The sequence below is a fragment of the Carcharhinus amblyrhynchos genome, chromosome 1, assembly GCF_965287045.1.
Source record: "Carcharhinus amblyrhynchos chromosome 1, sCarAmb.v2.hapA, whole genome shotgun sequence".
NCBI lineage: Eukaryota > Metazoa > Chordata > Chondrichthyes > Carcharhiniformes > Carcharhinidae > Carcharhinus > Carcharhinus amblyrhynchos.
Genome location: NC_137324.1, coordinates 157553495 through 157577716, shown reverse-complemented (window position 1 = coordinate 157577716; position 24222 = coordinate 157553495). Strand labels below are relative to the sequence as shown.

General features: G+C 44.0%; 1 protein-coding gene across 7 annotated transcripts in view; it reads right to left on the bottom strand.

Moving 5' to 3' along the window:
* Window positions 1-24222, bottom strand: part of LOC145346724 (ETS-related transcription factor Elf-2-like) — a 129962-nt gene that overhangs the window by 37725 nt on the left and 68015 nt on the right. Inside the window, exon 1 of one of the 7 annotated variants that reach the window (XM_080194409.1) lies at window positions 11073-11155. The exons of the other annotated variants lie outside the window; for them this stretch is intronic. Coding sequence (XP_080050535.1) covers window positions 11073-11130 — 58 coding nt within the window. The 5' untranslated portion in view covers window positions 11131-11155. Of the gene's footprint in view, window positions 1-11072; window positions 11156-24222 lie in introns of those variants that run through there. 7 annotated transcript variants of the gene reach the window in all.

The following is a 24222-nucleotide window of genomic DNA, read 5'->3' as shown; positions in this document are numbered from 1 at the left end:
AAATATATAGGGATATGGGGGTAGGGCCTGGGTGGGATTGTGGTCAGTGCAGGTCGATGGGCCGAATGGCCTCTTTCTGTACAGTAGGATTTCTATAATTCTCCCATTCTTTTGTGCTGAGCAACAGGCCGGGAGACATCAGCGGACGCCGTTTAGCAGGTTTCCCGTTGGGCACTATGGCCTCAGCATGTCTCCGGGGCCCAGATTTTCGGCGTCGTCAGCTCCATACCGGCAATCTGTGTGCAGCTGATCTGAATATTAAAATTACCATTAGCTCTCCATTAGCAGGCCCGGGACTGAAGTCTCCAGGACCACTAGCTGCTCCCTCCAGTCCCCGCCCCTCCCAACAGGAGTGGTTCATTCCAGCAGGGTTTACCACTGCTCCCCACTAACAGTGAGCTGGCAGCCTGACCTCGCTGGAGTGAAGAAAGCCCATGGAAGGCCCCCAGGAGGTTGGGGGGGGGGGGGGGGGGGGGTGGGGGGGGGGGGGGGTGTGCAGAAGAGGGTGCGTGCCTCTGGGCACTGCCAAAGGGGCAAAACAGTAATGCCCAAGGGGCACCTTGGCACTGCCCACTGGGCATCAGGCAGCGTGAGGGAAGGGCCTGGCCATCGCGGTGAAGGGGAAGGTTGGAGCGATGGGGAGGTTGCTATGCTGGCCAGCAATCAGGAGACCGGCAGCGTGAGGCTACCGCGCATGCGCCAATCTCCACACTGGCAGATCGACATGTGCAATGACTCGCTCAGCGCTATGCTTTCCAGCAGGAACTCTCAGATTTTCAGCCTGAATCTCCCTGAGGCACTCTGCAGTACAGAGCACGGGAGATTCATTTCGAAAATCCCACTGAAACAAAAAACGGCGAGAGTTACTCCAATTTTTACGCAAATTCGGCATTTAGAACTTGTTTGGGAGGATCCCGACCATTGTTTTTAAGAACCTAAACACCAAGAGAATTTGATCGAGGTGAGGAGAAAATGATGGCACACAAATAAACAGGAAGTTAGAAGGTAAGATCTGCCTCAGGAGGCCAGCATCAAGATTCGCCCTAGTCTTAATGATGCAATAACCACAATCAGTTTTCACCAATACACTGCGGCCAGGCACTGAAGAAACCTAGTGGCAAAAAGCATTTTGTTTCCCCAAGACATCCAGTTCTAAATCTGTCCACCCTTCAGACAGTGCACGGTCACCTCATCTTTCTGGCCCATTTCTCATGTCTAATTCAGGAGCAGAAAAGGGTTCCCCCACGCAATATATTTTCTGTATTGCAAGTTCAACTTCTGCTACAAACAATAATGTGAAATTTAACTCGAAAAATGGAAAATGTTTTAATATCTAGGCCATATCACTAGTTAAGGAAGAGTGAACTTATGGAGAACAGCAACTTAAAATTTAAACTGGGTACTAGATAATATTTAATAAGGAAAAATGCCATTATGTTTTAGTGTCATTCAATAATCATGAGATGAAACTACACTGAAAGGTAGACTGCTTAGAAATATGGTTAAATAAGGGATGCAGCACTTTACTGCGTCATGACAATATTCCCAAGTGTAATTACACACCTTTTTGAACATCTATATTGGTGGCACGGTGGCACAGTGGTTAACACTGCTGCCTCACAGCATCAGGGGCCCAGGTTCACATCCTGACTTGGGTCACTTTATGTGCGGAGTTTGCACATTTTCCCCATGTCTGCGTGGGTTTCCTCCAAGTGCTTCAGTTTCCTCCCACAGTCCAAAGATGTCTGGATTAGGCAGATTGGTCATGCTAAATTGTCCCTTAGCGTCAGGGGGACTAGCTAGGGTAAATGCATGGGATTATGGGGATAGGGCCTTGGTGGAATTGTGGTTGGTGCAGACTCGATGGGCTGAATGGCCTCCTTGTGCACTCTGGGGTTCTACGAACACTGTCGAGAAACTGGACCCCCTCCACAAGACAACAGTGGACGTGAAGGGTACAGCAGTCAGTAATAAATTAATTCCTCAAGATAAAGGTCTGAATAAGGAATGTAACTGCTTAAATGAAGATAGGCAGGCAAGGAGGCAAAGTTCCAGGAGGTGAAAGAGCAGAATCACAGCAGTGGACCAGGTGAGAGGTTGACTTCAAAAAGAATGACACGGCTACACGACACACTCGAGGTCAGGAAGTTGACAAGAGTCCTCTCAGCTTTTGCACCAGCTGTAATACCAACGTAACAATGATGAAAACAAAACTCTGAAATAGAAAATTAACAACACATTCAAGATTCAGCCCAGCTGGTTCTCCTGTAACACTGGCCCTGGTTTTGTGGTAGAAATAACGAGTGAGGCTTTCAGCACTCACCAGAATGGATGCGTAAATCAAAGGCTGTCTTTTGCAGACTCCAGCCATATGCAGTTAAACAACGAAATCCGGATGTCACTGTCTGAAATCCTGATACTCCTGAAGCTCCACTACACCAACACTCACCAAAGACTCGGTATTGAAACACATGACAAGTCATGAAGCTGCAACGCTTAACTACCAAACACACTAAAACATTACAGCTTACACATTTAGGTGTGAGCAAATTTTTAGTAATACACAATGAACTCAAATTGCTACCAAACAACCTATTTTACAAATCTGGAGTCTCATTCCCAGATTATAACTTTTATAAAAAATTTTCACCAATAATGAAGAATTTTTACCTCCTGTCTCCTCTCTTTGTCAACACATCTTTCGTTCCTTATCTGGATACGATTTAGAAGTGAATTAACTATTCCAACTTACTTATCCTGGTTCAGGCTCTGTAGCCTAGGTTCAGTGAACATGAAGAGGTGTTTTCAATGGGGAAATCTTGAAGATCAGGCTAGATTTAGGGTTTCCCCTCATATCATGGGAGTTCGCGCATCCTTTTGTTTTAAACAGGATCACTATCCAGAAGCCAGCCTGATAAAGAGGAGCACTCCAGAAGCAGAACCTGCTGCTGTATTACCAGGGGCTGGGGGGTGGAGTGAGTGAGTGGGGGCTTTGGAGTCTTGCTGATGATACAAAGAGAAGTAGGGAAACAATTATGAGGAGAACACAGTCAGTCTGCATGAGGTTATGGATGGGTTGGGTGAGTGAGCAAGAGTTTGGTAAATGGAGTATAATGTAGGAAAAAGCGAGGTGATCATTTGGGAGGAACAATAGAGCAGCAGAATATTATTTAAATTGAGAGAGCCACTGCAAAGTGTTGCAGTACAGAGGAACCTGTACTGGGTGTCATTGTATATGAATCACAGAAAATTAGCATGCAGATCCACCAGGTGATTGGGTGAAATTTTAGCTGTATTACAAGAGAGATGATATGTGGGGTAGGTAAGTCTTGTTGCAGTTGTACAGAAGTTTGGTGAGCTCACACCTGAAGTAGTGTGTGCAGTTTTGCTGCACTTGCTTCAATAAGTGTATTTGCATTGGTGGCAGCTCAGAGAGGGTCTAAGAGGCTGGTTGCTGGGATGAAGAGGTTATCTTGTGAGTAACAGTTGAGCAGGTTGGGTCTGTACTCATTGAAGTTTGGAAGACTGTGAGGTGAACTTATTGAAACATCAATGATTCTGAGAAGGCGTTTCCTCTCACAGGGGAATCTGGAACTATGGGGCACACGGTTTAAAAATAAGAGATCATCAATTTAAGACGGAGATGAGGAGGAATTTCTTCATTCAAAGATCTTTGGAATTCTCTTCCATAGACAGAAGAGGAGGTTGGGTCATTGAATATATGTTGTATGCTGAGTTGGACAGATTTTTGATTGACAAAGAATCAAGGCTATGACGGAAACAGACAGGAAGTGGAGTTAAGGTCACAATTGGGCACATGGTTAGTACTGCTGCCTCACAGCACCAGAGACCAGGGTTCGATTCCCAACTTGGGTCAGTCTGCGTGGAGGCTGCACATTCTCCCCGTGTCTGCGTGGATTTCCTCCAGGTGGTCCAGTTTCCTCCCACAGTCCGAAAGACGTGCTGGTTTGGTGCACTGGCCGTGCCAAATTCTCCCTCAGTGTACCCAAACAAGCACTGGAGCATGGCGACTGGAGGATTTTCACAGTAACGCCACTGCAGTGTTAATGTAAGCCTACTTACGATACTAATAAATAAATTTAAACAATCAGATCAGCCCTGGTCTTACAGAATGGTGGAGCAGGCTCAGTGGGTTGGGTGGCCCACTCCTGGCCCATTTCTTACGATATAATGATACAAATGGGTTAGCTTATCCAAATACTGTATTCCTCTAGTTTTCCGCTCTCAAAATGACATCGGGGGAAGAAGTCATTCCACATACTGCTGGATTTCACCAGCAATTGAAAAAGGGCAAATAGGAAAGCAGATGCTCAACAGCGAGAGCAGCCAATTCTGGAGCCAGTGTTTCATCCAGTATGCTAGCTGGTGCTGGAGTGTTACCAAGGATTTCCCACCCACCATCTCCATTTGCTGCAACACCGGAACAGTTGAGTGGAGAGTCCATGAGTTGATTGGATCTGCTTCAGAGATTTTCAAGCCAATACATTTTCAGACTGGAGAGGTTAATAGTATATTTAAATACTCAATCTGGGAGCAGCTCAGTTGCCTTCACTCTGCCCCACCTGAGTTAAACCCAGAGGTAAGCGGGCTGGAGTGCAGATTGAGATTGTAAAACTTTCACAACTCACTGAACACCAACAGGCAGCACGGTGGCACAGTGGTTAGCACTGCTGCCTCACAGCGCCAGGGACCCAGGTTCAATTCCGGCCTCACTGCCTGTATGGAGTTTGCATGTTCTCTTCATGTCTACATGGATTCCCTCTGGGAGCTCTGGTTTCCTCCCACCATCCATGCTAAATTGTCCTTTAGTGTCAGGGGGACTAAGAGAGTAAATATGTGGCGTTAAAGAGATATGGTGGGTTTGTTACTGGTGCAAGCTAGATGGGTCAAATGGCCTCATTCTGCACTGTAAGGATTCTATGAATCTAACCCATTTCTTTGTGGGAGTCAGAATTACGCCTACCCAACCCATGCTTCCCAATAAGGATTCTGAGATGGTTGTGGGAATGAAGGCAAAATACTGCAGATGCTGGAATCCGAAACAAAAACAGAAAATGCTGGAAAATCTCAATAGGTCTGAAAGTAGATCTGTGGAGAGAGAATGGAGCTAGCATTGAGATGACCCTTCACCGGAGATGTTCCAGATCACGGGTTCCCAACGAGGGTGTAATGAGCTGTTAGCACCTTTTGTTTGCAAAATCCAGGCCAGCACAAACTTCAGGAACTGTTGAACAGCAGACACATATGGTCAAATGTGAAATTAAATACAAGTGCGAGACCACTTGCTGCTAATGCATTGGGTTCTAAAGATCAGTTCAAAGGCAGAAGAGTGCAGCATACCTGCACTACCTCTCACCACTGATGTAACTGGATCCAATGCAGCAGATACAGGTACAATGCTACTCTGCATGTTCTATGTACATGCATGACATTGTGTTTATTGGTGGTGGGGGGAGTGCAGGGAGGGAGTGGGGAGAAGAGAGAAAGCAAGCTGCTGCAGTTACGAGTAACTGCTTACAAGATAGCTGACATCAATATCATTCCACCCCAAATTTATCAAGTCCTCTTCTTTGCAAAAACAAATGGGCCACTCTCACAGCAGACAGTGTGGGGGTCAGGAATGCCAGGGTCAACTTGAAAACTGTTATCTGATCTCAGCCACGGTACTAGAGCTGTCAGCAGCTGAGAGTAGGTGCGGGATGGGGGCGGTTGGTAGAGGTCAGACAGTTCAGTATTCAGTGATACTCCACCCCTCCATTAGAAAATGTGCAGGCAATCCTGGGATGAGGTCAGGTTTAAGCGTGATAATGCCTTAACCAGAAGCTACACACTGTGTTATCTTCAGAATGCCAACTTGGCAATGCTGGCACTCTCACTGCCAGTAATGCAAGAAGCTAGAACATTGACCAGACTAATTGCTGGATCTCCCAACACTGCGTCAGAAGTTTTGACTTGACGCTCTAACCAGAGAAAATATGCCAAATTCCAAGATTGAAAACTTCAGGATTCTGGTAATCAAGTATCCTCCATTTTACATAATCCATCCAATAAACTGCACTGCGCTCAGGGTAAAAGAAAATTAAAACACTGATTCATATGACGGATCAAACTTTGTTTAAAGGGCAGCTATAAATACACAGTTGTGTCATTGATATTAATTCGGGCTCTGCTATGGGGGGGATGGGGGGGGGGCTGCAGTTTTAGATTTCAAACAGTAGTCAAAGAACATTAAATCAGAGGTAGACTGCTCCCAAACACACACGACCTCATATAGCAATGCCACCTGTTACAGATCAGCACAACTTTCGCCAAGGTACCCTTGCTTGTGCTTGCTTCCATTTATGGGAATGTGCTGGGTGCCAGTTCCTGCTGGGTAGGGAATTGTGTGCAAAGCATTATATTAGCAGTGAGCCTAGCTCTGCCTCTCCCACCCATGTGGAGCAGAAGGAGAGGAGGAGGAGGAGTAAACTTTTAAATCAGGGAAGAGACAGCTTCGCCCCTCCCCTCTCAGGCAACGTGTTCCACTACACGATTCATCTGCAAACAGCACATCCAGCCGACACGACATGAACTATTTTCACCAGCTTTCATTTTACTTGCAGAAAAACAGGAGGGGAGGGGAGGGGAGGGGTAGGGGAGAAAATAAAAAGAGTGGGCCAAACTCCAAGGAGCAAGCACACAGACTGGAATTTGCAACTCTCCTCCCGAGGGAAGCAATCAAAATCTACACAGGTTGAATGCAGCGTCTGGAACTTGCAGAATTCAACACACCACACACCTCCCCAGCCCCGAGCAGTGAGAAATCTGTGCCGTTCCCTAAAAGGGAAAACCATTTGGCAAGTGTCCAAGGTTGACAGTCAACATTCAACACCAGCCCGAGTGCGGAAGTGCTCAAGTGCAGCTCAACATCACAGTTCATTAATAAAAATAAAGTTTCCGTTTTACCCTACAGATCGGGTTTTTGACTTTTGTTTTCCTGTTCTGGTTCACTCATTCTCCTGTGGCTAATGTTGGACATCACTGCTCCCAGTTAAAGAGTCGACTTTAAAAACTATAAACTTTCAATAATTCACCTTTGGGGTTAGGACTTGCTCGAGATCAGTTTATCCCTGCAATGCTGGGAGTGGGTGCTGTCTGGTTTTCATTTACAGTGGAGGAGGAAGATGGCTTTTTCAGTCATTATTTATCCTCAAGGGCATCACGGTGGCATTGTGATTAGCCAGGGAGCCCGTTTCAATTCCCGGCTTGGGTCACTGTGTGGAGTTTGCACGTTCTCCCCGTTTCTGCGTGGGTTTCCTCCAGGTGCTCCGGTTTCCCCTCTCAGTCCAAAGACGTGATGGTTAAGTGGATTGGCCGTGCTAAATCACCCCTTAGTGTCAGGGGGACTAGCAGGGTAAACGCATGGGTTATGGGGTCAGGGCAGACTAGATGGGCCAAATGGAGTCGTTTTGCACTGTAGGGATTCTACGTTCTATTCTGTACAGACCTTGCATGTTCTGCCATTGCTACGTGGGTTACCCCCGGGTGCTCCAGTTTCCTCCCGCAGTCCAAAGATGGGCGGGTTAGGTTGATTGGCTATGCTAAATTGCCTCTTAGTGTCAGGGGCTATTAGCAGGCTAAATATGAGGGATTACGATTTTAGGGCTTTGGTGTGATTGTGGTCAGTGCAGACTCAATGGGCTGAATAGCCTCCTTCTGCACTGTAGGGAATCTATGATGAAAAGAAACTTGTTCAGGAGAGTCTCTGAGCTTTGCCGAAGTACAAACACGTTTCAAAAATCACAAGTCCCCTGTCAGATTCATCTCTTTCAATGAATCTTTCAGAATTTTGCCAGGGATCCTCAAGACTTATTTTACACACAGCATTCATGGAACCGCCCTCACTCCCTGAAACTAAAACACTTTTCAATCCGCACGGTTATGTATTTTACATGAGCACTTCTTCAGCGCTCAAAATGTTAATAAATGATTTTAAATATATTGTACCAAATAACGCGCAAGGAAAATAAAGTCTTCCACCAGATCATGAACCCAAATATCTACTTGTTTCTCCGTGCCATAGGAGATCGCTCTCAAGTGTGTGCACTTCTTTTCATATTCGAATCACAGAATCCCTCACTGCAAAGAGGCCATTCGGCCATCGAGTGTGCACCAACTCTCTGACAGTATCTTACCCAGGCCCACTGCTCTACCCTATCCCTCTAACCCCACACCTTTCCCATGGCTAATCCATTTAGCCGACACAGCTTGGGACACTGAGGAGCAATTTAGTGTCTGTGCTTCTTTTCGTATGAGTGAGAAAGTGCACGCTTTTGTTTGTTTCAAGTGTGCGGTAGCATGGCACAGTGGTTTGCACTGCTGCCTCACAGCGCCAGGGACCCGGGTTCGATTCCCAGCTTGGGTCACTGCATGTGTAGAGTTTGCACATGCTCCCCATGTGTGTGTGGGTTTCCTCCCCATGATCCAGTTACCTCCCACAGTCCAAAGATGTGTGGGTTTAGCATGTTGGCCATGCTAAATTGACCCTTGTCAGATTCGCAGGATGAATATGTGGCGTAACGAAGATAGGGTCTGGGTGGGATTGACGTGCGTGCGAGTTTATGGGCCATACAGCTGCATTCTGCGCTGTAGGATTCTACAATTCCCACTTCATTCGTAACAGTAATCAGTGCAGTTATCAAAAATAAAGAGGGTGACAGAGGGGAAGAGTCTAATGGCTGAAGGGAGGTTTCCCTTTGTCGCTGTCACCTCCTTCCCTTCCATCTTTGCAAAGAGGATTCCTGTTTCTAGGGAGGGGGTGAATAGTAGAGAAGCAGCAACACCAGCAGATAAAGTGAAGAGACAGTCAAGCTCACTTCCCCGTTTATAGAGCACTGCCGCCCCACGCCCACCCACCATCCCTTGGCCACTGGCAAGCACCAGAGCTCGCTGGCCAGCAACAGGTTCCATATTGGAACCCTGGGACTGGAAAGTTCTGCATTCCATTTTGACCCTGTGGTCAATTCCCCTCCAACTCGATTTTCAAATTTGCTGATAACACTACTGTTGTGGGTCGGATCTCATACAATGGCGAGACGGAGTACAGCGAAGAGATTAGAGAATCTGGTGAACTGGTGTGATGACAATAATCTCTCCCTCAATGTCAACAAAACAAAGGAGATAGTCATTAACTTCAGGAAGTATGGTGGAGGACACGCCCCTGTCTACATCAACGCAGATGAAGTAGAAATGGTCGAGGGCTTTAAGTTTCTAGGTGGCTAGATCACCAATAACCTGTCCGGTCCCTCCACACCAGCATTATAGTTAAGAAAGCCCACCAACGCCTCTACTTTCTCAGGAGACTAAGGAAATCATAGAAACCCAACAATGCAGAAAGAGGCCATTTGGCCCGACGAGTCTGTACCAACCACAATCCCACCCAGGCCCTACCCCCATATCCCTACATATTTACCCACTAATCCTCTAACCTGTGCATTTCAAGACACTAAGGGGCAATTTTGGCATGGCCAATCAACCTAATCTGCACATTAATGGACTCTAAGAGGAAATCGAGGCACCCGGAGAAAACCCCTGCAGACACAACAAGAACGTGCAAACTCCATACAGACAGTGACCCAAGCCGGGAATCGAACCCAGGTCCTTGGCGCTGTGAAGCAGCAGCGCTAATCACTGTGCTACCATGGCATGTCCGCTACAACTCTTACCAACTTTTACAGATGCAACATAGAATGCATTTTTCTGGTTGTATCACGCCTTGGTGTGGCTCCTGCTCTGACCAAGACCACAAGAAACGACCAAGAGCTGTGAGAACATAGCCCAGTCCATCAGGCAAACTAGCCTCCCATCCATTGATTCTGTCTACACTTCTGGCTTCCTCGGCAAAGCAGCATGCAGAATCAAGGACCCCACGCACCAGGGACATCCCCTCTTCCATCTTCTTCCGTCGGGAAGAAGGTACAAAAGTCTGAGATCAGATACCAACCAACTCTAGAACTGCTTCCTGCTGCTGCCATCAGGACTTACCTCGTATGCAGTTGATCTTTTTCTACATCGTAACTATGACTAGTCATAATTATAGTTAGTCATCGTAACTATGACTAGTTCTATGACTAGTCACAGTTATATGACTATAACTATGTCACACTACATCCTGCACTCTCTCCTTTCCTTTCCGTGTAGGGTGTGCTTTGTAGAGCACAAGAAACCATACTTTTCACTGTATACTATTACCTGGGACAATAATAAATCCAAACTCCAAGGAAGCCCCGGGCGGGGGATACACCGCGTTCCATTTTGGAACGCCGGCCGCTCCGCGTTCTCTCCCTCTCCCGGGCCACGTTCCAATGGAACGTTAGTTAGTTACATTGTTCTCCCCTCCAGCAGCGCTTCCGCCATCGAGACCGACCGCACTCATTAAAATGAATTAATGCGATCGTGAATTAATCCTAACCTACACACAAAAAAAATACACACACACCACCCCCACTCCACGTTTTGTGCACAAAATGGTGAGATTGCAAGCCCCCCCATGCTGGCTGCGGCGGCGATTTTTTTTTTAAAAAGAGTGTGTGTTTGCAGAGCCAGACAGCGTGGCAAGACGTCGGAAAGACAACAATCCCCGCGACACACTTCCTGGTTCACTGCCTACTCAGATCAGCTAACGGCTCACACCAGGGGGAAGAAACACATGCCCGGGAATCAAACCTCTCCCCGGGGTCATTCACCCCCTTGTCAGTTTGCACCGACTGGTGTGAGGGATTGATAATAAAAGGCGAGCTTTATCCCCCTCCTTCCCCCTGTTCAGGGATCATGCGGAAGAGCCTCGCTCTCCATGCAGGTTGCTAACAAGGTGGTCACTTCCTGATTCGCTCTCTCTCTTTCCCCTCCTCCCTCTCTCTCTCTTCCTTTAACAGTAACGGGACTGAGGCACAGCTCACTCTCAGATTTCTCCCCCCACAATAAAATATCCATCATTCTCCCCCCCACCCTCAGCATAGCAAGGGCTGTACAGTATTTAAGGGATGAGAAGGGAAAGGCAGCTTTTCCTTTACCGGCTTGGATGAGTAAATCCAGCTGGTTTTTCCGACCCTCGTGAAGTGAAGTCGCCATCTTCTCTGCAAAAAGCAGCAGCAGCTTCCCGTGAGGGGGGGGTGGGGGCTGAAGGGGGAGAGGTATCACTCCGCAGCCACAGGAAATCTCTCACATACACACATTGCTGTATCCGTCCGCACAACATATATATGTATATATACACACGCACACACTCCAGACCACAGCTCAGCACAGGGAGGGCAAAAATAAAGGGGGGAGGAAGGGCAAAAAAAGAGGGGAGGGGAGGGGAGGCAAAAAAAGAGGGGAGGGGGGGTAAAAAAGGAGGGGGGGTAAAAAAAGAGGGGAGGGGAGGGGGGGTAAAAAAAGAGGGGAGGGGAGGGGAGGGGGGGTAAAAAAAGAGGGGAGGGGAGGGGGGGTAAAAAAAAGAGGGGAGGGGAGGGGGGTAAAAAAAGAGGGGAGGGGAGGGGGCAAAAAAAGGGGAGGGGAGGGAGGCAAAAAAGAGGGGAGGGGAGGGGGCAAAAAAAGAGGGGGAGGGGGCAAAAAAGGGGGAAGGGGCAAAAGCGGAGTGGAGGACAGAGGCTGATACAGGATCGTGCTGTTGTATCCACAGCAGATCGCTTCTTGTGGTGCGCTGTTGGAGTGTGCGTTTGTTTCAAGTGGGAAAGCGAGTCCACGCAGGCAATGCAATGCCATCAACTTCCCCCTCACATCAACAAGGGCAGATTCCATCCGCGTTTTGCATTTATTTCGTCTCCCCTTCCCCCTCAAAAATAAATTCTGAACCCAATGTCCGAGCACCCAGTGGTTGGTACAGCTCATTTTAAATAGTCTCCAAATCAGGGGGTGTGTACGACTGGATAAAGTCCTGGACTCACTTCCTGTTTAACCCTGAGCATATACTGAGTGCAGTGAATCAGAAAGCTAGTTCGCCTCATTCAAATGAGTCGGAGAGACTTCGAAATAGAATGGCCCGACTTCAAACATTAAACTCCAAGAGATAATTTATCTGACCGTGTAACTGTTCCCGTGGCTACTGGTGGAATTGCATTAAGGTATTTTAAAGGCGTTGTGGGTTTATGTTGTAACAGCCGCCTCCTAAAACACACATTTCAATCACATCTCCATAAGGCAGAAAAAAAACGTTGACTGGGTAGGAAAGTGCATTTTTCTTTTGATGCACTGTGTTTATTCTGCTGCTGAGCTGCGTCTAAACTTGTGTCCCCTTTAAGTTCATTCTCTTGTGAACCCTCACGTCACTTGAAAGGCAAAACGCTGTCACTGAGGATAAACTTGTAGGATGCCAAGTATGGTTACTGGTCAATTTCCACTTCCAAGTCAGTCTGCACACTCCCTCTCCAAGAGAAAGTCACCCAATTTGACCTGAGCACAAACATACCACAGAAACGGGAAGCAGCCATTCAACCCACTCCAGTTCTGTTCCACCAGTGAGATCACTGAATCTAATCTGTGATCTAGCCCCATGTTACTCACCTTTGCCTAATATCCAGCAACACCTTCGTTAGGCAAAAATAAAATCTATCACTCAGCTGTAAAGAATTAATTGACAGAACATCGAATGCCATTTGCACCTTTTTGAGATGGCTGGCACAGTGGTGAGCACTGCTGCCTCACAGCAACACGGACCTGGCTTCAGTTCTGTCTATGTGGAATCTGCACATTCTCCCCGTGTCAGCGTGGGTCTCCTCCAGATGCTCCAGTTTCCTCCCACAGTCCACAAACGTGCAAGTTAGGTGGATTGGCCATGCTAAATTGACCCTTAGCGTCAGGGGGACTAACAAGATAAACACATGGGTTACGGGAATAGGTCCTGGGTGGAATAGTTTTCGGTGCAGGCTCAATGGGCTCAATGGCCTCCTTCTGCACTGTAGGGATTGTATAATCCTATGAGTGCCATTAAGAAATCAGGTAAAGGAAGTTTTAAAAAATTCAAATATCACACAAAGGAAATACTGGTGCTACATTATATGCAGGCTGTTGGGGTGTAAAGGTTACCAAACAGTAAATGAATAAATATCTTACTGAAAAAAGTGATCCTAGTTGATCTTGGTGGATCGTAAGACAAGTATTGCTGATTATATAAGCAGCTAACACCTAACTAGTCAAATAAACACTTTTTTTAAAATTATTCATGTTGTTCCCTCTCGTATTTAAAATAAAACGAACGTAGAAAATCATATCAAAATAGAAAAATCCTTATTCATACATCACAGGATATTCACGGCTAGAATAGTTTCATCGTAATTTAAAACATACAAGTTATAGTCAACAACAGACGGCACAATTACAAAGTAGGAATATAAAATAGTACTCTGATATTTGCCAGTAATGGCTTGATAAAGTCCATCACTCGCCAAGAGCCTGAAGATTAGCATTCTGCTTATTACAAATGATTGAGAAATGATTTATTTATCAGAGTCAGCTGGAACTCGGCTGGTAACAGTCCCAGCTCCAGGCCAGTGAGCTCACTCCAGAGACTTGAGCACAAAATTCCCGGCTGATACTCCAAAGCAGTGACTGAGGGAGTGCTGCATTATTCGATATGCCCTCTTTTGGAGGGGTGTTTAAACAAATGCCTGTTCTGCCCGATTGTTTGACGCAAGAGATCCCATGGCACTATGAGCTGGAAAATACTTTACAGAGTCCTGGTCAATGTTTATCCTGCCATGAAAATCACTAAAACAGATTATCTGACATTGGCACATTTCTTCCATTAGCTTTGCTTCAAAATGGGGTGTAAACAACTTTGGAATGTCCTTCAATTGTAAAAGCTGCTGTATAAATCTTATATTAAATGTCTTGCTTTTAGCATCCACAATTGGTCTTCCTTTCTTATTCCCAACTACATCAGACTAGAGAGAAGTAACAAACTGTTCCAATCTAGGTGTAGAGGCAGGGCTGTTGAATATTTTTAAAAACAATGTTCCTTACAATTTAAGTAAATGCACCCTTTCTATCTCTTCTGCACGAAGTTAGTTCCCTTCTGGGTGCAACTTCTGTTCAAAATTCTGTTTCAGCTCACTCTTCAAGAATGTGCCAACTTCAGAATGTTCACAATTATTATTTATTGATCATTTGAACAAAGCCAGGGCTCTGAACTGCAGCCTGACCTATAACTGAACCCACCACCTATTCCAAGAATTTACTGAAACTGGTGTTAAAGACGGCACACCTATTTAACCATGAGTTATCCAGGGAAGATTTGTTGTTAATATATGAAAGCTTTGCCTGTGTGCATTGCTTCTAAACGTAGCACAGTGGTTAGCACTATTGCTTCACAGTACCATGGACCCAGGTTCGATTCCCAGCTTGGATCACTGTCAGTGTGGAGTTTGCACATTCTCCCTGTGTCCGCGTGGGTTTCCTCCCACATTCTAAAGTGTTGGCTAAGTGCATTGATCCGAACAGGTACTGGACTGTGGCAACTTGGGGAATTTCACAATAACTTCATTGCAGTGTTAATGTAACCCTTACTTGTGACTAATAAATTAACTTTACCTTAAAACTTTAACAGTGGCTTGCAATTTTGGTCAAATTTACAATCATTCTCAAAACTTATTCCAAATCACTTTTTCTTTTAACCTTACCTCTGGCTAATATATGATTCTTCTGACATATGATTTTAATTCATTTGTGGAGCATCGGCATCGCTGGCTGGTTGGCCTGCATTTATTGCACATCCTTAGTTGTCTTTGTTCAGAAGGCAGTTGAGAGTCAACCACATTGCTGTGGCTCTGGAGGCACATGGAGGCCAGGCCAGGTAAAGATGGCAGATTTCTTAGAGGACATTAGAGAATCAGATGGATTTTTATGACAAATCAACAATGGGTTCATGGTCAGCAGTAGATTCTTAATTCCATAATTTTTTTTATTGAATTCAAATGCCACCATCTGCCGTGGCAAGATTCGAACCTGGGTCCCCAGAATATTAGCTGAGTTTCTGAACCAAAAGTCTAGCGACAAAACCACTAGGCCATCGCCTCCCCTCAAGTTAGTGAATTCCCTACCGACTTCCAAGTGAACATTTCAGGCAGTTTCAATCAGCAAATGGGGTACTATGTATTTCGTAAGACCCTGATTTGTATTTTCAATGGGCACAGGTAGATGATGATCAGGTTGCAGCAACAACAGTGGGAATGGGTCTCACATACCTATTTTCACGAGGCAGCTGACATCAAAATCTATCCTAACATAGTCAACCTTTGCTGCAGGAGATGCCTGTTCATCGGGAGAAAAGATTTGCATAGTGTCTTTCATTCGCTTAGGATGTGCCAAAACACATTTGCAGCCAAACAGGTATCTTAGAATTACAGTCACTGTTGCAATGCAAACAAACCCAGGAGCCAATTTGTGCACAGCAAGCTCCCACTGACAGCAATGTGACAATGACCAGATAATTTAGTGATTAACTGGGGGATAAATTTTGGCCGTTACATTGGAGATATAACTCTCCCGAACTTCATCAAAATAGTGCCTTGGAACCTTTACGTCCATCTGTGAAGACAACACAGTCTTGGTTTAATATCTCATTCAAAAGACCAACGTCCAATACTGTAGCACATCCTAGACTTTTGTTCTCAAGTCCGTGGAATGGAATGGAATGGAATCCAATCCAAATTCAAAAGGAGTGCTACCACCAAGCCACAGCTGACCCTGTAAATATACCTACATTAAATAAGTTGCATATAACATTGCCACTCAATTCCTGTAACACTTCTATATCATGGCAAATTTCTGTAGCAGGTTTTTTTTTCCAAGTTGATTTGGGTTTAGACAAACATTTATTTTACCTCAAAACAAATATCTTTTGGTTATCTGGGTAGCACAGAAACTTCTTTACTGTGACTAATGCAAATTTATTCATTGGATTCATTCTTTTCTCAAATTGTTTGAAGAGCAGAAGGCTAGCAAAGAAAAGCAAATCACCCAAAAAAGTACAAGAAAATTTTTGGAACTTCTTTCACACACCACTTCTTTTCACCCCACAGTTATTGAAATTATGAATGTAAGACTTTAAGCTCAATAAAAACACACAAAAAACACATTTTACAATAACATGATTAAACCTGCCCAGTGAATTGCCCTTTTGAGAGTTTTGAACAGCTTCTCCCAAATACCTGGGCTTCAAGCTTGCATTTTGACTTTAGCTCATCGGTTTGTTAGCGTCTTGCATGTATAACAGATTAGGAAGGAGATCTAAAAGGATTATTGTGTGGTGTACACTATTTCACTACCATATACCTGCAGGATTCTCTCATTGTTGTTGGTCCTGTGAACAGGATTTTTATGACTACCTTTCTTCCAAATAGTTCCCAAACATACTGAGAAATAAGTCTCTCTCTAGAGCTATGTTTTACAATTTAACAAACCGTTCAAGTGTTGCCTCAGAAAACCACACGGAAACTGTTATTTACACCTGCAGCTTGAACAAAAAATTGTACACTCAGAAGGCAAATGGGTCAACTCTTAAGGATTAGGAACCTTGATCTTTTCAGTAATGAGTTCAAATCTCAAGTAGGCCGTAGAATTTTTCTAACTGATCACAAGATTGGTATTGTGCAAGCATGGAAAAGTGCAAGGCCGAGAAGGAGAGAGTACAGAAATCAGCAGACAATAAAATTGAAGTAAGCGTACCCGTGTCTCAGAGGAACTGTAACAAGCTTCACTCACTTGATTCCGGGAACGGGGGGCCGGGAAAATGTGCTGTGCTACGAAGAGGTATTGAGTAGAGTGGTCCCTATGCTCTTGGGTTTTGGAAGAATTAGGTAGTATTACATAAAAATCTTTGTGGGCTTGACAGGGTAAATGCTGAGAGGTTGTCTCCACTGGTTTGATAGTCTTGAGAATTGGGATCACTGCAGCACAGTAAGAAATCTCAACACCAGGTTAAAATCCAACAGTTTATTTGGTAGCACAAGCCATTAGCTTTCAGTGAGCTGCCCTTCATCAGATGATTCTTAAGCACCAAAACGCATTTGAATTACCGGACTTGCTGACTGTATGCTGGATGTGCAGTTCTGTGAAATAGCATTTAGCAGTCCACATTACATGCTTCCTTCCGTCCAAGAGTCACAAGTCGGCTTACATTAACACTGCAATGAAGTTACTGTGAAAATCCCCTATTCGCTACACTCCGGTGCCTGTTTGGGTACACGGAGGGAAATCCACCTAACCAGCATGTCTTTCAGACTGTGGGAGGAAAACGGGGCACCTGGAGGAAACCCTCACAGACACGGGGAGAATGTGCAGGCTCTGCACAGATAGTGACCTGGAGATGAAAAGAGCTTTTATCCAGTTGAGGGCATCTGTACATACAAAGTATCAAAGACAAAGACTGGGTTATGCCAGTCACTCTCAGCAGTTCCTCTGCCTCCCCAACCCCAAGTCATTCCTTTTCCCAGCTACATCTTGCAATCTGGCAAAGTCACCTGAAGTGCACTCTCTCTGCTCTTGGCTTTTATTTTGTCTTGTGATTTGCTGACCTTGTGGCCACTTTTTCTGATCCGTACAAATTGTTCCACTCCCTCTGTACACTCAGGTTTGGCTCCAGGGCTCATAACTATGCTTCTAGCCACAGTAGACCGGTTAGTAATTCAATTTTAAATACTTTTGTGTATTGAGGTGAGAAAAAAAAAAAGAGGAAACCGCATTGAGAGTTAACTTTTGAGTTCTGGCCGAAGTTACACTTGCTCAATCTTCAGTTGTTGGATTTACAAAGTCACCAGAAACATTCCTGTTTATTTTATTTTCTCTGTTATTCCCAGAGAGAAAATAAAAGTAAACGTATGCCACTCATAATGGATGACTTTGCAAGTTATGGAGGTCCCTCGTGGTCCTGTTTTCTGGAGTGCTTATTCAGACAAGGTTAAAAGCTGAACTGATCAAATAATATCTTTCGCATTTTGGCTTCAGTCTAATTGCATTCTGCATTTGTCCTTCATGTAAATCACCCACCAATCTAACCAACAGTCTCTGAAGAGTAAAACTAAATATTTTGCAAAATTACACCTTAACGGAGACTATTATGATCCTTTTACTGCACAGTTAGTCATTTCAACATGGAAATATTGCCGAATAAAAAGATATGCAATCTCACCAAAATAAACACTTAATGCACACACAGGTCCAGTGGGGGAGTTTAAACAGTTTTTTGTTAACTCAAGGGACATGAAAGTGTATGCAATCTCTTAAGCAAACAATAAATCATATTTGTAAGTTTCATGACTTTGCTTTCAAGTTCAAATCAAAATTGGAATTTCACACAATCCCTGCAGTACAGGAGACCACTCGGCCCATCAAGTCTGTACTGACCACAATCCCACCCAGGCCCTCTTCCCATAACCCTCATTTACCCAACTAATCCCTTTGACACTAGGGAGAATTTAGCATGGCCAATCAACCTAACCTGCACATCTTTGGACTGTGGGAGGATAGCGGAGCACTTAGAGGAAACCCATGCAGATATAAGGAGAAAAAGTGAAAACTTCACACAGACAGCAACCCAAGACCAGAACTGGACGCAGGTCCCTGGCGCTGTGAGGCAGCAGTACCTACCACCATGCTGCCCCTAACATCAAAATCAAAACCAGATACAGATGGCAACATGAAGAATACAAACTGCTCAGTTAATAAAGTGTAACACTCAAATCCATCAGCAAGAGGCATCCAACCTATCTGTACAGTTAATTAGCAAAATGCTAGGGTGAGCTTTCTTCAGGAGTGAGTGGAAAAATATTTACAGCCATTTACTGAAGTTGTACACTGATGACAAATTGTGCTTTGTAAAATATTACATAACAGCTTCATTCACCAAGTTGATTAAACAAATTTGCCATGGTTTTATTTAAATTGTTACCACCAAGTTACTTTGTCGCCGTTGCAAGGTTTGTGGTCAGATCACATCTGAAAACACTTCCATGTCCATAAAAAGACCAGCAGCAAAACCACTAGCAGGGTTTAGAGTAAGCAATGTATCACACACAAGATTGACAAAGACTTCCTCTGCCATCAATTAAGGAAACTCCTTTTCCGCTGTGGTTATTATGGCCTTACACACTAGTTTCCTCATTATCCAGTTGTTACATACTTATTGTTCACCACCATATTATGGCCACAACATTCTCAGTCTCCCTCAATATCAAAAGGTACTTGCTCTGCAAGCCAAAAAATTGCATTCTGCAGCAGAAATAGGAGCTACAGAAACAGATTACCTAAGGATGACATTCTGGGGCATAAGTCAAATATAGGTCATATTCTGTCAAGGGATAGAGAACACTGTTAGTAGAGTAAAACAGTCTATGACCAAGGATAAAGTAGCATTGGGTAGAACAGTTAACATCCAAGGGAAAAATCCAATTGTTATCTGGCATTGTGGCACTTCAAGGGTGGTTATTGACTATAGCCTGAGACACACCCTGCCATATGCAGCCAGAGAAATCAGATTTGAAGCCACTGATAGCAAGCTTTAAATCAATTAATGACATTACTCTGAAACAAAGCCAAGACAGTGTAAAGGGGAACAATTCTATCTTTTGGTAAAGCAACATTAACTGGCAAAAACAACTCTTTTGGTGATGAAACCAAAAAAGAGAAAATGCTGGAAAATCTCAGCGGTCTGGCAACATCTGCAAGTAAAAAGTCTGACAACACCAGGTTTTAGTCCAACCGATTGGTGTTGTCAGACTTTTTACTGTGTTTACCCCAGTCCAAAGCCGGCACATCCACATCATAACATCTGCAAGGACAGAAAAGAGCTGACGCTGAGTCCAGATGACCCTTTATACCTTCCTTTGGTGATACATGATCTTAAACTCTGAACATTGCTGCAAACTAACCACCATGCCTGCATTTTCAAGCAAAGCCCATGTGTTTTTTTAATCCTACAGATTTTGAAGCATTTCCCCACATCTTATTCTCACAACTTAAAGTACTTCTCCAGATTTGCCTTTTCCATCTAGTTTACTGTTTCGATTACCTGTATAAGTCACCTTACACTTGTACACACACACTTCCTTTCAGGACTGAAAATGTTTTTTTTTAAATATTCTCTTATAACTCACACCTTTGACAGCCAGGACTAGCCTTGTGCACTGCCTCCAACTCTTGGGCAACTTCCTTGTGTTTTAGCGACCAGAATTAGACACAGCATTCAAACTGTGAGAGGCTTAGACTTACACAGCTCTTTTATCTTTGGTATTTCTGAAACCCAAATCATTTGAATTTTATTATTCTGCGCGCAGCTCCAAGCCAGTGTCACAACTTCCGTGTCTTGGAAATTATCTCAGTCATGTAAGGTGAACGCTACATTTTAGTGCTTTTCCTGATATGAGGAATAAAGCAATAATGCATTACATTCATCAAGCCCAGCTATAAACCACTTGAGGTTTCCCCAATTTATATTGGTTTGAAGTGACCGTTCACACCAACCATTCCTATCTTTCTTATGCTGATGGCATATGGTGGCAGTGGTTGGCACTGCTGTCTCACAGCACCAGAGACCCGGGTTCAATTCCGGCCTTGGGTCACTGTGTGTGGAGTTTGCACATTCTCCCTGTGTATGTGCAGGTTTCCTTCGGATGCTCCAGTTTCTTCCCACGGTCCAAAGATGTGCAGGTTAGGTTGATTGGCGATGATAAATTGCCCCTTACTGTCAAGGGGATTAGAAGAATAAATATGTGGGGTTACAGGAATAGTTGTAGACCAGGGTGGGATTGTTGTCGGTGCAGGCTTGATGAGCCAAATGGCCTCCTTCTGCACTCTAGGGATTCTACGATACATCAATTATTCTAGTTAAAAATGGCTAATGTCCTGTATTCCACCTCCTAGTTTTAAACAGGGCAGCATTTCTTCCTTTCCTATCCATTATACACCTTAACGTTATACTTGAAACTATTATGTAGAATCAGGCACATTGTTGACAATCCTACATACATTCAAGTTCCTTACCACCACAACAATCTCTATTTTAAGCATCTAACTTTTAATACTTTTAACATTCAGATTTTAATGGAACAGTTTTGTTTTCTTTCTTGGACTTGTCTCTGCTTTCTCATTTTTAGTTCACGAATGTCTGAGTTTGTGTTCACTCTTGCTGGTTGGTTACATTCCACCCTATGGTAAGTATAGTTTCATGGCCAGTCTTACTCTGCTCCAACTCCACCATTGATCTCTCAATGCATCTCAGTATTTGATCAAAATTCCTTACAAGATCATTGTTTTTCTTGGTTGAGGCACAGTCCATTTTTTCTGCACTAGCCCTTTTTAATTCTAAGTCTTTCCTCAGTTAGACACAAACGTAGCCAATTCTTATCACACAAACACACCAGTTGACAGCCGTTTATTCTCAATTACATCCCCAATTATCTTAAGTGATTCCCCCCTCCTTAACACAATACCAGAAGTATGCCGGAGAACAGTACTTTGCACCCTTTATCTTTGAGTTTGGGACTTGTTCTTGAGATTTTTTCAGTCTCTTATATTATTTCTTACCGGGTTGTTCAGACCACAATCTCTGGCTCCTTTCCCATCTTCTCCAGTATCCTAACTGTTCTATAGCGGTTCTATGATTTACAATTTTAGCTGATCCCAGATGGCTCCTTTAATTTCTCTTTCTCACAGTTCATTCCATTTTCATTCTGCTATACTCTCCTGGTCTCTTCTGGCTTCAGCTTCTCTTATGCATTCTTTTGTTCTGCCAATTACTGTTCATTTCAAAGCATCCTTGAGCTCAATTACCATTTTTTAATTAGTTGTTTGGTCGTACAGAACTGGAGTTTTGCTGAAAAAAGACATTTTGTCAAAACTTTTCATCTTGTACTCATCATGACAATTGCAAGAATACCCATGTCTGAGGAAACGACAAATATATACTGAATGAGAAGAGAATACGGATTGGTTGGCAATAGTTCACCAATCTGAGTCCACTTGCCAACTAATTAGCACTCTCTTCCCATGCAGTATAAATTGTTTCTTGCACAATTGTTATTTTTGCGATTGTCCTGATGAGTGCAAGACAAAAAGATTCAACAGTAATTTTTTTTCTATTCTTAAATCCCTTTTTAAATCCACATAGTCTTACTGATTTCCCATTCCTGTAACTATCTTACATACCTTTAAAATCACGTCTTGCGTATCTCCTTTTCAAACAAAATTTTCTCCAGCCTTTCCTGGTAATAGACTTTTGACACTAGGGCTCAGTTACAGTGGCTGCTATTTGCAAATCATCTCCCTCGTGTCCTAGTAATCAGAACTGAAAATAATGTTCAAGTTGTGGTTTGACCAGCAGTACTATACAGCTTGAATAAAATCCCTCTGATTTAAGGTTTGCTTATGTAGTTCAACATTTTATTAGCTTGTTGATTGTTACTTTGCACTGATAGAGTCAAACATCAAATCTATCAAGATGCTCAAATCCCTCTGAATGTCATCCTTAGTTGATTAAACGCCATTTCTTTGGTATGTCACCTGTTGTTCATTGTGTGCACGTGCACAATATTTATATTTTTGTCTTAACTAAATTTCTTCCACTGTGGTTCTGACCCCCACACATTTTGTCCAAATTCTTGTAATTTGAGCTTCTTCCTCAATTTCTGAGTCTGAACAGTCACATTGTTGTTGGGTGACACGGTGTCACACTGTTAGCACCACTGCCTCACAGCGCCAGGGACCCAGGTTCAATTCCAAGTTTGGGTCACTGTCTGTGTGGAGCTTGCACATTCTCTCCGTTTCTGCATGGATTTCCTCTGGGTGCTCCGGTTTCCTCCCACGGCCCAAAGATGTGCGGGTTAGGTTGATTGGCCATGTTAAATCACCCCTTAGTGTCAGGGGAACTAGCTAGGGTAAATGCATGGGGTTACGGGGATAGGACCTGGGTGGGATTGCAGTCGGTACAGACTCAATGGGTCAAATGGCCTCCTTCTGCACCGTAGGATTCTTTAATTCTGAACCATTTCTCTCTCTCCATGGATGCTGCCAGACTTGCTGAATGTTTTCAGTACTTTGAAGTAAATTTGTAACTGGCTGCAATATAGGCAACGCTTTTGCTTAATACAATTAGTACTCACAATACCCACAGAAAACAAGGGAGACAAGAATATATGTCTTGTAACATATTTGCCATAAATGGAGATTGGCAGGGTGCCCAATGGGAAAACATCTCCCTCTTTACTACTGTAACTGGCAATGTTCTCAAACACCGCACTGTAATTACAATACAAACATTCTCATTTACCTAAAGTGTTGCAATGGATCTGATTTATAGTGAAGAACTGGGCGACTCCCACATTGTGTTCAATGGGAAGTGTCAATTCCCATTAGCAATGTTAGCAACTAACTCACATACAGTACAGTAAAATGTCACTTAAAAGTTATAGAAACACAGAAAAACTACAACACAATACAGGCTCTTCGGCCCACAAAGTTGTGCCGAACATGTTATAGATGTGTTCCTGAAAATCTTTACGTGAAACATAGGAACCAATGTTATAACTGCAGATAGGTGCTCAATCTTCCATTTCAGAAAAAACAAAGATTAAAACATTATACCCTCTTAAGGCAGAAATATTTTACTTTGTTAAATTCCTACATTGATAAATGAAACAACTTATAAAATAAAATTGATTTAAAAATATAAAATAAAAATGTGACTTTCTACTCACAGCACCACTGGCTTGCCACAGATCCAGATTCCCACATCTTCCACTCCCCAATCCTACTGGTTGTTGCAGATCCTCCCCTTCTGAGTTGTGAATTTGCCCCTTGCCCTCCTTGCTCCCAGAGATAAGACCATAAGACTCAGGAGCAGAATTAGGCCACTCGGCCCATCAAGTCTGCTCTGCCATTCAATCGTGGCTGATTTTTTTTCTCATTCCCATTATCCTGCCTTTTCCCCCCATAACCCCTGATCCTCTTATTAATCAAGAGCCTATGTCGTAAAGACACTCAATGACCTGGCCTCCACAGCCTTCTGCAGCAAAGAGCTCCACAAATGTGGCCACAGTTGTAGCCTCTCCTCTCTCCAACCCTCCCTTGCTCTGGTCAAAACCTCCCGCTCCTTGGCTCACCCTCTCCTGGGCCTGTGTTCCTCTGTGAAGACCCACTCCAAAGCTGGAGCTCCAATGTTATGGAAATGCA